This window comes from Cuculus canorus, chromosome 16 (genome assembly GCF_017976375.1).
Source record: "Cuculus canorus isolate bCucCan1 chromosome 16, bCucCan1.pri, whole genome shotgun sequence".
NCBI classification, from domain to species: domain Eukaryota; kingdom Metazoa; phylum Chordata; class Aves; order Cuculiformes; family Cuculidae; genus Cuculus; species Cuculus canorus.
The window spans coordinates 7,348,993-7,364,516 of NC_071416.1; the positions used below are offsets into that span (position 1 = coordinate 7,348,993).

At 46.5% G+C, this 15,524-nt stretch overlaps 1 protein-coding gene across 1 annotated transcript; it reads right to left on the reverse strand.

Annotated features, from left to right (window-relative positions):
* Nucleotides 1–1,892: 1,892 nt before the first annotated feature.
* GHRH (growth hormone releasing hormone) lies at nt 1,893–9,302 on the reverse strand. The gene is made up of 7 exons (XM_009558387.2): nt 9,168–9,302; nt 5,890–5,989; nt 4,986–5,069; nt 4,002–4,106; nt 3,282–3,419; nt 2,856–2,949; nt 1,893–1,980 (listed from the first exon to the last, which is right to left on the reverse strand). The coding sequence occupies exons 2-6, from the start codon at nt 5,967–5,969 to the stop codon at nt 2,886–2,888; spliced, it is 471 nt and encodes a 156-aa protein (XP_009556682.2). The 5' UTR covers nt 5,970–5,989; nt 9,168–9,302; the 3' UTR covers nt 1,893–1,980; nt 2,856–2,885.
* Nucleotides 9,303–15,524: the final 6,222 nt, after the last annotated feature.

Genomic DNA, 15,524 nt, shown 5'->3' on the forward strand with positions numbered 1-15,524 from the left:
TGATATATCATCTCTAAGCTGTGCATGTTGCTGTTGATTTTCTACCTCCTTGGCTATATGTTAGGAAGGGCTGCTTTTATTCTTTTGGCCTCTTATTCTTCAGGTATTTTCGGGTTGGCTTTATTTGTTTCTGTATTGAATCTCCCATTTTGTTCATCATCTTGATGCAAACGGACCTTTCAGAGGAGCCCCTTTTATTCTAAATAGCTACACTCACCCAGCTGTTTAATCATACAGACTTAGGTCTTTCTAAAGTGTTTTTGATAGGTCTTTTGCTTTTGTTTGGAGTATCCATCTTCGTGTTTGCATGTAGCTTTTATGCCACTTCACTCAACTGTAATTTTTTTTGCCACCATGTACTCACTACTTTAGGAAGCTGGTTCCTTTTATAATTCCTGTCCTTGGAGCAAATAAGTCCTAAAGGCTTCAGATGTGTTAATTATTACAGCACAGGTTTACAAACCCATTTTGAACCAGGTCTACTGAGGTGTTTTCTCTCTGGTGGGTTCTCTGGCTGTGCTGTGAAGCAGAAGGTGGCTCACATCTCACTGTGACAGCTGCCTGCCTGCAGGAGGGTTACAGACTGCCCATTAGGGCATTCACTGCTGTCACAGCTTCACTGATGCCTCTCCACACCCTTTCATTGCTTCCTATCTTGATGGGCAGTTAATATTTCTTCCTAGTGCTAGAATTGTAAAACCTGAACAGAGGGAATGTAATCTGTAAGGATTTGGTGCAACTAGGAACTCATTTCCATGCATGCTGGAGCCTGCTGTGTTAAAACATGGTTACCTGAGGAAAAATGACATGGTATTTACTGCAGGCTATTAAGAAACTGTCAAGGTACAAGGAGGGCTGATTTCGGAGGCCATAATATATCTGGGGGGCACTGTGTTTCCAGTCTGGTCTTGAGTCACTGGTGCTGGAGCTGGTGCCTTAATGAGCACAGCTCCAAGTCATCCTCAGTCCACTTGGCTGCTGTCTTTGAGTGACATTTTCCATTCTGGGCCCGGAATCAAGATACTTAACGTCTCAACAGACAAAAAGCCATCTTGACCTGCTGTTGGACAGGTTTATTTAAAACAACTTTTATTTCCTGCTAATAATGGGAAAGCAGACCCCATCTGATGCTATTTACATTTCTGAAGATATCATTGTTACATAAACAGTAGGAGAACTGGGGTGACAGGGAAGGAAGTTGCTGTGTGAGATCACTGGGTTAACTTTATTGAAAACATTTACAGCTGAAATCGAAGCTACGATGGAGTTCAGAACCGCGGGATGGTAAGTTGTATTAAAATATAGTGACAGCCCAATCTGATGCACAGGGATCTCCTTTAACTTTTGCAGAGCTGTAGGCTTGGACACCTCAAGGCTGAGCACTAACTGTAGCTGAGGTTTTTAGAGTTCAGGTTTGCTGCCGGGGCTCTCTATCAAGGAGAGAGGCAGCAGCAGCCCACAGCAGCATTTCTATCAGGTGGTAGATATGTGGATTCCTGTCTTACCTCGCCCTGATCTGAGCTGCCTGTGTGGTTGTGCCCTCAGCATCTACTTAGAGGAGGCTGTAATCGATTTACTAAGTTGCCTAAAGGTACCTTTTGGTGGCCTCATATTTATTGATCAGGTCTTCTAACAGTGATGACTTGGCAGAAATTTTGTTATGCTTTGTGATTTGAAAGCCTTAATTTGGAGCCAATATGTCCCCAGGATTACAAGTGTACTGGTTGGTTTAGTCTTTGTATGGAAAGCAGCCTGAGATTAAACCATGGGGTTATTTTCATTCTGATTCAGTACACAGAGCAGAATTTAGAGAGTGGTGTTAAATTGCAAAGACTGAGGTAAATGAAGTAGCACATCAGTACCGCATTCCTTTAGATGGGTCTGAGGAGTGTATGCATCAGTTTCCAGCTGGTCACATCCAAGAATGTCTTCATTGCTGTGAAGGGCCTACTGTACAGTGAGATCCAGGAGCTCTGAATTCTTCACGGCAGCCGCAGGAAAAAAGAGAATTACAAGAAAACTGTGAGGACACAGAGTATTGGGGTTTTTTCATTCTTTGTGGACCTTTCCTGGCTGACCTTATTTGTGGAAAGGTAACCAAGTCAAGCATGGCAAGAAATGCTGAAACGCCATGTTCTCCCAGTTGAATCCGTAGGCACGATTTATCTAAGTTCTGATCTTCTCCCTCTCCCCAGCCCTGTTTTTGTTTAGCATGCACACAGGTCTCTCCGCACCTCGTTATATTGTGCTGGTCAGGGTTGGGCAGGGTTCATTACTGTGGGACAGGGGAGTAAGAGGAAGCTGCTTCAAACAGTACAACTGACGTTGGTATGAGCAAAAGTATTGCCAAGGATGAACTGTCTGCTTGCTCTCACACTCCAGGGCTGGCACGATTTAGAGCGTAATTCAAGTTCCAAGTGACCACTTTCAAGGGTGAGGGGTACAGAAAACAGTAAGAATTCTTCTCTATTCAGTGCAGGGAAAACCTGAAATGTCCCAGGGATCTAGAGGCGGGTTCTGCTCCTGAGGAGAGGCTTTCCTCTGCCTTCAGTCTAGCTTAGACACTGGGGCACACAGTCTCAGATAGCTTTACAAGGCAGCTTTTGCCTGCTGCAAGCCTGTTCCCGGACATCCACATGCAGCTTCACAACACTCATGGTCTATCTGTTCAGGCTAATAGGACTTTAAGTACTTAACAAAATTGATTTGGAGTTTTATTCCTCTTAAATTGCAGCAAGCATCCTTTTTCATGGACAGCAGTGAGATTTGGCTTTGCTGATGGAGAACCTTCAACCTGTTTGAGCGGTGCAGCAGCAGTATGATGGGTACAGAACTGAGCAGCGAATGGTACTCACCAGAGCATGAGATGAAAATGGGAGAGGTATTTACATGAGCTTAGTCAGGGTGCTGGGAAGGCCTTCTAACCGGCTGCTGTTGATGTCCTGGGGCCTGTGGAAGGAGAGAACAGACCAGTGATGGCATAATCATGATTGAGACAGAAATTCTTTATTCTGTTGCTGTTTTACTGAATGAGGAGTGATGTGCCAGCGTGTGCAGCCTGACTTAGGATGGGCTGTTCCTTATCTGCACTCTACTTGCCCACGTAAGGGAAGGGCTGGATTGTGGGGTCAGGTAGGAGATTTATTCTTTCTCTCGGTGTACTTGAAACACAATACTTAATCCAGTAGCTTCATATCTACCTCCATATCTGGAAGCCAGACAGCAATAAGGAACTTGTCTTATTCCCGTGGTGAGCAGATAATGAACTGATTCCCACCTACCTCTGATTCTGCAGAATGGCTCCCAGGAAGTCCCTCAGTTCCATTTGTTGGTGGTAGCGGCTGTCCATCAGGATGCTGTCAGACTGGCGCCTTGTCAGAAACCCGTGCACCCGTTCTCCTGGTCTGCTCTCACCTCCTCTGTTATGCAAAGATGAGAAACATCTTTGATTCAGAGGTGCTTTTCACTCTGTCACTCAAAGTTTGGCTCAGGCTGAGCAGCACAGCAGGTGCTGGGACTCAGTCTGGGGCCATTCTGCTTAATTTCAGGAAGAAACTGGTCAGCTGTACTTGCTGCCATGTTAGGAGAGGGATTGGAGCTGGCTCACATCTGACTAGTTGGTCTTATTTAGTGGCAGTGGCTGATCTATGTAGCCAAAGCTGCCTGAGTGGTAGTGAAAAGGCCAGAGATGACTGTTTCCTACCAGCAAAGGATCATTGCAGCTAATATTTGCAAATATTATTGCTTGTTGATATTATGGTAGAGCTCTCAACTGATCTGACACAGCCTCAGAGGAAAGGATTAATTAAGCTCTTTAATGATAGTTGTGATTAGGGGGATCCGTGACGCAGAGATGCAAGATGCCCTTTGGGATGTGGAACAGCAGGAGAGATTGCTTCTGTTGCAGTGAAAGGCAGCTATTTCTGCTACGTGCATGAAAGAAACTGCTGAGTATAATAAGCAAAACATTAGCCCTAGGACAGCAAAACGCTGTGGCTTACCCAAGCCGCTTGCCAATGATGGTCTGTAAGAATTTGCGGGCGGAAATCTGCCCCAGGAATTTTCGGTAGTTGTCAGTGAAAATGGCATCAGCATGGCGCTGTATCCTAGGGGTGAAAGACAAGCAGAAGGTGTGCTTTCTGAGCTAGCAACGAACCTCCCTGGTGAGAAATAGGTGTTTCAGATGTCAGAATATACCAGGTGTAGGACTCCTGAGAGCAGGGGCAGGTGGCTGCAGCAAATGCCTCTTGGTATTGGATTGCGTTAGTGTTGGAGGGTAAAAGGATGGGAGGGAGCTCAGCCCTGACAGGCAGCAGGCGAAATACAACATCTATCAATCGGTATCCATGCTAAAACAAGCAAGGAGAAACCTGCAAACCGCAGGTGAGGTCAGAGAACCAGAGGAAAGGAGGAGGAGAGCCACAGGCTGGAAGAGGTCTGCAGAGCTGGGGCTGGGATATTCCTGTGCTCTGCAGCAGCGCTGTCACCTCCTGGGAGGGCTGTGTCCGAGACAGGGTGGCAGGGACCTCTAGCAGGTCTCTAGCCTGTGGTCAGAGCCAGGCTCTCTAAAATCCACAGGTAAGGGAAGCACAAGCTGCTTGGCTGATCCCCACTGTTGTGAAGGTTAGTCCTGTGTGCTTCAGGCAGCAATAACCATCCTCCATCTCCTGGCAGGGATGGAAAGGAGAGGCTCTAACAACCATACAGATGGATTCCCAGAGCTCGGTGGAAAATTACGTTCCCTGCAGGAGCACTGGGCCTGTGCCCCTGCCCCTGTCAGCACATCCCTGCTGCTGGGTGACAGCAGGACTTGGCGCTGGACATGGGTGATGGTGAAGTCCCAGGCTTCTGCTCTAGTTTCAGGGCACAGCTGGGTTCTACCCCTGGAGCCTGGACTTTGTGGTGCTGGTGGGACTAAGTGACCTGTTCCCGGGCTGGGGGAAGATTGTAACCAGCTACAGTGGGCTGAGAGGTGAGGTACAAACCTTTTCTCAGAGGGGTCTGTTAACAAACCCTCTTCATCCTGTTCCTCTGCTGAGGGGTTGTGGCTCATTGGCCCTGGGCTGTACCTGCAAGACAAACCCAAGGTGTACTGCAAGATGTGCTCAGTTGCCAGTTGGGGATCAGTGTCTTTGACCACTACTCCCTATTCTCCTGCTCTTTCTCCTTTTCCCATCCTCATCTCATCAGTAACATCATAACTGTTGTCTGTCACTCTTCCCAGCTAGAAACTGCCCTGAAGCTATTTCAGCAGTGAGAAGATGGTTGATAGAGCTGCCCCGAACACGCTTTCCCCCTCGCTGAGCTCCCAGCATCCTCAAGCAAAATTCCAGTGGTTCTGGTATTGTTATGGCTTTGGCCCAAGACTAAAGCATTTTCTATGAGACATTGTAAATCCACATGATAGAACCCAATTTTGTGCTTCCATTGATTTGTAGTGGTAGGAAGTAATGTTACAACTTCTAACAGTCGACAAGGAAATACTTGAAATATTAATAGGTGGCTCTTAAGTTCCTGTAGTAGAATATCTGCAGTTCTGATTTCAATGCAGGTGGCCTGCTGGCACAAATTTTAATCAGTGGTAGAGATGGAGATGCTGGTTGGCTGGAGGTTGCCAGATTTCCCTTTATAAGACACAGCATTCAATTATAAAACCAACTACTTGGGCTGAAATATTCCATGTCAGGTACCTGCCTTCTTTGGAAAACACCTCTATGCTAGCAGTGTTCCCAAAAATTAAGCCAAGGTAAAGAAGTAGGTTTACCAATGTGCATACAGTTCATCTGATTTCAGAAGTGATGGCAGCCTTAATTTGGCACGTGCTTATTTTGCTCAAGGTCAGGGATGAGGCAGGGAGTAACAGCATGGATGAAACACTCAGGAGCTTACCTGAGAGCTGGGTAGAGAGGAGAGGAGATGGAGCATGCGACTAAATGCAGAAAGAGGAGCAGGGTGGCTTTATCCAGCATCTTCCACCCTTTGGGGTCACCTGAAATGCAGAGCGATCTGAGTCAGCGCCAGTGAGGTGCTCAGTGCCAGGGAGGGAAGCCAAGTGGCACTTTTGTGTTCTCAGCCCCACTGCTCACTTACAGGTGCAAAGGGACTGGAAATGTGCCTCCTTGTCTGTGGTTATGCTGTTTCTCGATGCAGAGATGCCTTAATGTGGCAAAGCCTTTGCTAGGGCATGCTATTGCCGAAGGCAGTGGCTGTGTGACCCCTCGGGGAGCCGGTGCCTCCCTTGGTTTGAGAAGGCTGATCAGCTGTGTTTCATGCTGTGGGACCCCCTTATTGACCTGTCCCTGCACTGTGGTTGCAAGAGAGCTCTCAGGCTGTGGTGGGGACCACCACAAGGCTGTGAACACCAATGTAGGAGCAGCTGGAAGCAGGCAGGCAGCAGTTAGCAGAGGCTGTCAAAAGCAATAGGACTGTCCGTGACCAGCCCTGGGATCTCTCCTAGAGATGTGTGTCTGCTCACGTGGCTGTACGGCACGGGTCAGTGTGTGACAGCCAACTGGGCTGCCTTGCTGGCTGGCCAGGGATCAGGGAAAAACAGAGAAATCCAAAAGCCAAGAGGTAACCCTGGCAAACCCACTCACTGGAGACAACAGTGCTGAGCTTGATTAGCCTGAACAAAACACCGGCTGCTCCTTTAGTCATCGTGTTTGGGTATGGGGGGCCTTTAGGAGAGCAGAACTGTGTGGAAAGAGCCTCCCGAGTGCTCAGCGAGGTGCCCACGCTCCCACCCGCTTCAGTGGGAGGCAAGGTGGATTTGAGCCGTGTGTGTCTGCCCTGCAACGCGGCTGCAGTGCTCAGCATCCTCGGGGTTGGCTGGAGTGCTGCGAGTGACTCAAGACAGAGCCCTCTGAGGTCAAACACCCTCCGGAGCTGAGCACGATGCTTTTGTCATTGGAAGAGAGGGACAGAGGAAGGTATTTCAGCATCATCTCTTTCTGAGTTTTGATTTAAAGCGATTGATTTTTTGCTCAAAAAAGATTCTTTAAGAATGTGGATAGAAATCTTTACAATATCAAGTTTCTCTGTTCCCTGTCTTATTTTACACAAGAAAAGAGCACAAAGATGTTTGATCTCCAAAAGAGAAAAAAAGAAATCACTTTTTTTTTTTTCCCCAAAACCTTTCAAATGTATAACAATACTGTCTTGCAAAAAAGAGCAGTTTCCAAATGGGAAGGGTTTGGTTCACCTTCTAATTTCCCAAGCGAACTTTCCAAGCAGTGGGTTTTACTGATGACGATGGTGGAAGGGGGGACCATTCTGATGGGAAACAGCAGCAGTGAGCTTGGCCATAGCTGTCTGCTCTCCTGAGAGGGAAAGTCTGATTAAGGACTAGTGTTCATGTGAGTGGGTCCAGTCTTGATACCATGGAATTAGTGGTAGTAACAGAAGTGCATGGACACATGTGGACAAGGTGGAGCACTAAAAAAAAATGGGGTTTTTTATCACAAGCTCATTCTCAGCCCTGTCCCTGCTTCCAGCTGCTTGTGCTCCCAGCCAAGGGACCAGCAGCTTCCCCGTCTGCTCCGCTGGGAGCAGCGCTGGTGCTCCAGGCTCCAGCAAGAGCTTCTTGCAGACACAAAGGTGGCATCCCCTGCCCCTGAGATCTGGTCTCTTACAGCACCACTCTGGCCCTGCAGAGACACAAAGAGTAATCAGAGGAGCAAAAAACTGATTCTAAGAGACTTACAGGGCTCATGGTTTTAGGACAAATTTCCTGCATGGTTCTTTGTTTTCTTCTTTTTCATTTGCGTTTGAAAAAGCCTGCCTCTCTTGTGCCTCGCCCCCCTCAATATCTCCAAGACATATCCCAAATCAGATCTTTTTCTATATAGAGGTGATGCAAAGCATCTGCCCAGGGGGTATCAGGAGACTGTGGCACCAGCATCTATAGAAAGTGCCAACCAGGAGATTTAATCAGTGCCAGGAGCTGCTGTGTGAGCTGAGAAGTGAAATATCAATGTAAATTAAAAGAAACCCTAGCCCAATGTTGTCTGCTTCCCTCTTTTTCTTCCTAGGATACAGCCCTGATCATCACTTTCTTTCTGTATCTGGTTTCTCTTCTTTGAATGATGGGTTTTCCTCCAGAACCACTTTTTGTCCCCTGGAGATTTTTTTTTCCCTCTTCTCTGCTATTACTTCCTTTGCAATAATTTTTGTTTCAGTTTCTGGTTTTGCTTTGCTTCCTTATTCTTGCTTTGTCTTCTCTCCCTTCTCTACAGTCTGCTTCTCGAGCATTTCTGTTTGCTTTTCTCCCTCGGGAAGGAGCCTAAAATGAAAGTTATCCACCCCTTCCCTGAAGTGTCTGCTATTTCAGGGGAGAAGCCGGGGAATTGAATTGTACGCTATGTACAGGCAGCTCGACAGCTCTTCAAAACCTTGTCCCTTTCGAAATTCTCCTGAGGTGAAGGACACCTTACTTTCCATCCTAGCAGCATGTGAGAAAATGATTAATAAATAAATTCCCCTTAAGATGAAGAGCTTTTAGCGCCATTCCAACAGATAAAGCGCAATAGCTTCGTTCCATCCTGTGCGGCGCTAACAGCAGCATTGTGACAGGGATGTTGGAGAGATGAGAACTATTACTGTTTCTGAAACCTTAACCTGATCAGCCTTAAAAATACCACTCTGTAGAGGAAAAAAAAAGCTTTTACTGTGCCGGATTGTTATAAAGTTCAGATTTTATACTATGAAATGCTACGTCAGAAAAGTAGAAATCCTTTTAAGTGCCTTTTTCTGCCGGGCTGTAGCAGGCTTCGCGTTATCCATAACACACTGTTGCTTTTCTCCTCACACTTTGGTTTGGCTCAAACACAGTTTTATTGATGGGTGAGTAAAACAGCGTTCATTTTCCAGGGTGAAAGGAACTCGCAGCAGCAGAGCAAAAGAGGAAAACCGTGCTATAGCTGGTAAATGTCCAGCATATTTTTACAAGGTTCAGTTATAGTATTATTCTATCAATTTGCATTTATCCTATAGTTCAATTATGGTTTTATTCTGTAACTTGGTACAAAAAGTCTCGTATGATAGAAAGGATATTGCACCTGGCAAAGCCAATTACTGATGCCAGCTTCGATTGCATTTCAGTTTACTTTGTCTCCAATTTCTAACTAGACGTTATCTTGTAAAATGCACATGCAGAGACTCACACTTACCGTTCCCTCAGAAAACAGGTGCTTCCTAGATCGGCTCCTGCTCAGGTGTTTCCTTCCCCTGCTGCAAATGCAACTTCTTCTCTGGAGCTGCTCTGTGAGCCCTGCTGGATTGTTCCCCTCCGTGCAGAGCCTGGGTAGGACCTGGGACGTGTGCTGAGCAGGGAGGACACTCTCGGATCTCCGGCCAGCTGTCCTCTGGCTGCCAGGGAGGTGCATCTCTTTTTATACCTGTGCTCCCTCAGGAGTCCTGTGGGCTTCTACCGTCAGAGAATCAATTATCCTCCTGAATTTCAAAGGCTGTGTTTAGCATCCTCTTTTTTTGTGTGTGCAAGGACGAAGGCAGGGAGGTTGTGGGGAGAGGATTACCGCTGTAGTTGAGGCTCATTTGCATGCTTTCTCTTTATTGTTCAAAGAGTGAAGAGCAAATAATAACAGTAACCTGGCTGAGTGAATGATAAATTTGCTTTGAAAGGTAAACTTGTCTTTCCTTTTGCGACTGCGTTTTTTCCTCCTACTCCACAATGAGAGACAGTTTACCATGAATATTTTCTCACACTGCCTGCTCAGAAAGGTTTATCTTTTTGCTGTTTTCTTTGATTATCAGACTTTTCCCCCTTCTCCTTTGTTACTCACGCCTGCTAGCGTTAGCGGGGTAGTTCATGCTTCAGTCCCTTGCAAATATCATAGCTTCACATCAAGCACACGGAGCAGCTGGAGAGCCCTGCTCTGTTCATGTGCCCTGGAAAAGGCAAGGGTCTTCCCTGGGGTGCTGCGTGCGCTGGCAGCTGTTTTCATTCTGGAACAAGGTTTATGAAAGCCCCATTAACAGGAACATATAGCCTTGGTGCCAAGAAGGCTGGGACAGTTCAGAGGAGTTAAAAGGGAGGCGACAGCATGAGTTCCACCTGCCAGACTTTTTCATATTGACTTCATAATGCCCAGAATTGATGGAGACGCAGACCTTCCTGTCTTGGGGCTTGTGTGACACGATGGTGGGAAGAAGTTTCAGCAGGTGAGATGACTCATGTCTGCCTGCTGCAGAATACCTTCGCCTTGCACCAGAGCACTCATCGCAGCTATTGATGCCAGAGATGGATTGCAGGGAAGGACAGTGCATCTGGTGTACATCGAGGTGCTGCTTCTGTGTGCGGTGAATCAAAAGCATTCAGCCCTGGTCTGACTCTGCCTTTGTCCCTTTGTTTCTTGCCAAGGTAAGAAATCACTGCTGTGATTATGGCTCTCTTAGTGAAGCAATATTCTCCTTCCAAACTGTGGGCCCTCTGTAGGCAGTAGCCAAGCAGTCAGAAAGACTTGAGTGAGCTCAGCACAACAAATGGCTCTGTGGAGTTAACTAACAGTGGCTTTATGCCTAGACAGATGTGCACCGATGCCTTTGGGCTTTCCCTGCTTGGAGGGCTCCAAGGGCTCACGCTCCCATTCCTATCAAATCAGGACCAGACCACTTCACAGATCAATCATGAAAAAGGATTGAATGGGCTAAAGCCAGAGCTTGAGCTGACCCTGAACTGAGCAGCTGACCAGGGGCCTTGTGGTGTGATCCAGAAACAGAACAATAACGTGAAGAGAAGCAAAAACTACTCCCCTCCTCCAGTGGTACAAAGAAATGGCATCAGCCTGTTACCGAGGAGAGACGCTGCCCTGCAAATCGGGGAGTTATATCATGTGTATCATCTACTCGTAAACACTGGAGAAGGGGATTTATGGGTAGTGCAGAGCAGATTTTCCATTTTGGAAAACACCATCTCTGCAAATTGGCAAGGGATTTTTGTTTGCTTTTTTGAAACAATCTGTTCGTGTTCTCTCATGTGTGAGGCCAGTTGCACCAATGTTTCAGCATGACTTATGTTTCTTCCACTGTCTTGGTGCTACGCTGGCTTAACCGATGAATCAGACCGTGTTGTTAAACCAGTCGAGAGCCAGCTCTCTATCAACGTATTATCTGATAGTGTGGTTTTGAGCTCATTCTCTATCCAGCCGCCCCACTGCCTTACACAGAGCTGCTGGAAGATACTGGGAAATGTCTCTCAGATCAAGGGGAATCAGCCTATAATTGACTTGTTTATAGTTGCCTGCTGCCCACCCTGGATTATGAGGGCTGTGATCTGCATTTGTATCTCTACTGAGTGGCTTTCAAAGAAGGTTGTGTAAAGCTCCTTCGTCCTAGGGGTTTCCTTGCTCTGCCCAGGGTGGGTTCCTGTCATGCACAGCTGGACCCAGCAAGACTCACACAACACCAATCTCTCTTTATGACTGCAGATTAATTGCAGGAGGCAGCAGAAATTTCTATACCCCCTCCAGGGTCTGTAGGGTGTATACAGCTTAGGAACTCTGCAATAGCGTAAATAGAAAAGCTTTTCTGTCCCCGCGATTTCCTGTCTCAGCTTTAGTCAAAACCTTTGTATCTTCCCAGGACCCAGAAGGGTCATTTGTGGAGTTCCTCCAGCAGGCTTTTTGAGCTCCCCCTCTGGCTACTGAGACTACTTCCCCTGTAGCAGGAATGGCTGTGATCCCCACTGCTGCCAGCAGTTCAGCCTCAGCTTGAGTCCCATGATGAGTGCTCTGGCTGCTAATGTTTCTGGACAAAGATGCTACCAACTGTGATAGGATCCAATGTTGTTCAGAGCCAGTTTTGTACCCATCTGTGTTGCAGTGTATATTTAAGCTGGCAAGTATGGTCTGTGTTCTCCTGGCCAGTTCTTCAGGAGGGAGGTCACACAGGTAGACCTGGTATCTGCACACGCAGGAGGTGACTTTCGCTGTTGTTCTCCACTTCTCGCAGCCTGAGAGCTGCTCCATGCGGATCAGTGGCATTCAAAGTCTAAAGGTACTGTTTGTTTGACAGCAATTCTCACAGGAACTTCATTTTAGGAGTAGTATCAATAATAATTTGGCACAATAAATGAGAAACTTGCTTCACAAACTGAGCAGCTTTTTCTTTTTAGAATATCTCTTTATTTGTCCCTGTGACCTTGCCTCTTTCTCCCCACCTCTCCTCCCTACTGCAGCTAGTGTGGTCAGCATCTGCTGGCTCCCAAAAATGACGTGTAGTCCTCAAATTGCCTCCCACAGATCAGCACTGCAGGTTAACAGTGCACAGTAGGTGACTGTCAATTTGCCTCCAAAACCAGAGCCTGCACCAGTGCAGCCCAACAAAATCTACAGCCAGGTACAAGCTGCCACAGGTACCTTCTGCAGCTGGAACTGCTGGATTTTGGAGTCACATCCATGCAGACCTAACCTCCCTAACTAAGGTCCTTGGTGAAATACATGCCAGCTAGTTTTATTTCAGTGCCAATCCTTCGCTGACAAAGGACGGATTGATAGGATCCCGCAGCTCTTTTCCAGATGCTGACTTCCTCTTAGCTTTACCTCCTCTGGTCTCCATGCCATACTTTAAAAAATTGTCCCTGTCTGTTCCAGCTGCACAACACGTAGCTTCAGATAAGCCGAGCAGCATGTGAAACGGTCCTGCTCACCTTGTGAGGTTGAATCTAATGGCAGTAAGAAGTAATTCATCAAATAGCCGAGAATACAGGATGTTTGTTTTGTCATCAAAAGCTTTTCTCCACTTCTCCAAAGGAACAGACAACGGCTGTTGGTCCTCAGCTTCTTCAGAACCCATCACTCCTGAGAGAGCACATCACAATGGTTTCCTCTGGTTTGCTTTCACTTGTGAGATGTGGTGGTGACTACCCGATCACAAATGCCCTAATGGTAAACTAAACAGAATTGCCTGAGATTAGAAGTTATATTTTTTGCCTAGGTTTGCCATCTTAGAGGTAGGATGGGACACATTCTGGTACAGATGTCTTATCGCAGGTGACAGAACTAAGGTACATTATAAACAAGTTTAATTAATTCATTTAATTACTTTGTCCATTGCTGGTGAATACACAGTAACTTTCACTTCTGAGTTCTCTCCAAAAATGCAATCCTTTCTGTGAAACGCAAGCAAACAAAATGAGATGAGAAAGCCAAGTTTTGGCTCATGTTGCCAGCTTCTTCTGAGGACTCAAAACTTGAACCCAGCAGGTGTGGGGAGATTTGACATTAGAAAACTATAAGAGATTTGGTCTCCCCACCTTGGATGGATAAAGTGCTGGGATTTGGGTCTTCAGATCCTCCAGACTCAATCATTTGAACATCAATAGATTTCCTGGGAAGAGTTTTCCCTTGAGGGATTCAGATTGGGAGGAAGCTGAATACAAATATTTATCAAAATAATTTCAAAGAAAGAGTCCCTCTGGACAAGAGCACAGTTTGCACTGTGAGAATGATTCTGAAGCAGGAGATCAGATTAAAAATAGACAAAATATATCAGTAATTTAAAATGTGCAAGGAAGCACTATCAGAAAGAACTGTCTCATAGAGTTAAAAGCCTGCTAGAAAAGCCTACTTAATCTTCAAATATTAACGTATTGCTGAGACAACAATGGAACAAATGGCAGCAGCCTGCAAGATGTTTATGTGTCAGGAGGCCTGAGGAGTGCTGCGGGTGAGATCCATTTATAGATCCCGTACCTGTCTGGCTCTGTTTGTTTCCATGTGGAGCTGCTGGAGCACTTCAGCATCCCCCAAGTGAACTGCCAAGAGTTTCAGCCAGATGTCAGCATGTTCCACTCAGCTGTAGGCTTTAAGAGTTACTGGTTCGTGAATTTCTGGCTCTCTAAATACCGTCTCCTTCCTCTTCCAACCCCAGCAGACACTTCTTGAGTGCCAGCAGTGAATCTCAGTAATTGAGAAGTTCATCTTTGGTCTCACCACTCTCATTTCATCTTGGAAAGGAGCCTTGGCTAGGAGGTTACATGGCAGTTACAGCCAGCTCAAAGAACAAGGCTTCAGTCCCAACACTGCTGACTCGTGGTAACCAGGCTCACAAAGGTCCTGCTCCTGGTTTTTGGAAGCACTGAGACCTTTATGCTCTGAGATGGAGAGGCAGTGTTAGGAGAGGGTCTGCAGACACCGACCCTCTGTTCAAAGGGCTCTAGTAACTCCCCCAACACCACCTCATCCCCACAGGGCAGGCTGAGTGTGGGTTGATGTATTTCTTGTGGCTTGGTTTCCCATCACAATCCAAACACTGCCATTACTGCTTGCCTTGGGAAAGTGCTTTGAAAGTTCTGATAACAAACAGAATCGGAGTGAGCTGTGTTACCACACATGGAAAGGGAGTGAGGAAGGCCATGGTCCACTAAGGGCTGATAAACAAAAGCAGTTATTACTAATTTTTCCTGGTTGAATAAGAATCTGCAACCTGAGAATGAGATCTTGGTGTACAAGGACATGGCACATGCCCATGGAATGGTAGCAAACAGGTCTCACCGCTGCGGCACGCAGGAAGCACTGTAATGCAAACCATGGCAGGAATGTAGAAAGAGCTAAAAAAGCTACGGGTGATTTGAATTTGGAGACAGAATTCATGCCTCTGTTACTACTTAGAATCTGGTGCTGACAAAATAGCCATTTCCGCTTGTTGAACCAATTTTAGCTTTGAAACCCACTCACATCTCGCAGGCTTTGGAAAAATGTTCCCTTTTTTTTTTTTTTTAGAAATAGCTTCCTTTTTATAGTTTCACCATAAGACAAAAGCAGTGGGTGGGTGTGGGACTGGCAAGAGACAGGCAGCCTGATCACCGTTCCAAGGCTGAGTGCCTGTTCCGGACAGCACCTGGCTTTGCTGTGGAAGCACTGGGCAGCCTCTGGGGACCAGTGGTCCCACCTGCCTGTTTCTGCTGAGAACAAGCGGTGCCGATTCTGCTGGGGAGAGGAGGAGAAAGGAAGAAAGCAGATAGGACTGGTTGTGATTTATGCCTGTATTTTCACCTGCAAACTTCAGACTGTGGGAAGGTGCGTGTGGACAGCAGCAGCACCAAATCCAGCATACTGGTACCGCTTGGAAGAATTTAATCCACACTGGTGGAATCTCTCCTGGCATTCACTTTCACAAAATTACTTGACCTCCTCAGTGTTTTTGTCCTAAATAATTAGTGTTTGGGAGTTGGAAAGGCAGTCTTCACTGCCTTCCTGAGCACTGGGTTTCTCCCTGAGCCAGTGCAGCCACTCACCACGGGCAGTGAAAGCTCTGCTCATTATTGAAGAGAAACGTTTTCCTTGGGATTTTTATGCTAGAAGAACGTCTTTGTTCAAGTGTCTCCAATTCACAGCCATGCACGTTTTCCAGTGTTCTGCAAAGTCTTCTGCACTATAAAAGATGAAAGGTTTTTAATCCAATTGCTCAAAAACTTTGAAATTGTTTTCATTAATACCCATTTAATTCAAATGCTCGGTAGCACACTAGAAAATCCTTTTATTACAAATGCCATCCCTTACTCTCTC

What these genes read in the sequence shown, in the direction of transcription:
- GHRH (XM_009558387.2), bottom strand. Translation starts at nt 5,969, where the DNA reads ATGCTGGATAAAGCCACCCTGCTCCTCTTTCTGCATTTAGTCGCATGC. An exon ending in ACAGACCCCTCTGAGAAAAG is followed by an intron (nt 4,107 to 4,985) that starts GTTTGTACCTCA and finishes TTTCACCCCTAG; the next exon opens with GATACAGCGCCATGCTGATG. An exon ending in GCCATTCTGCAGAATCAGAG is followed by an intron (nt 2,950 to 3,281) that starts GTAGGTGGGAAT and finishes CTCCTTCCACAG; the next exon opens with GCCCCAGGACATCAACAGCA.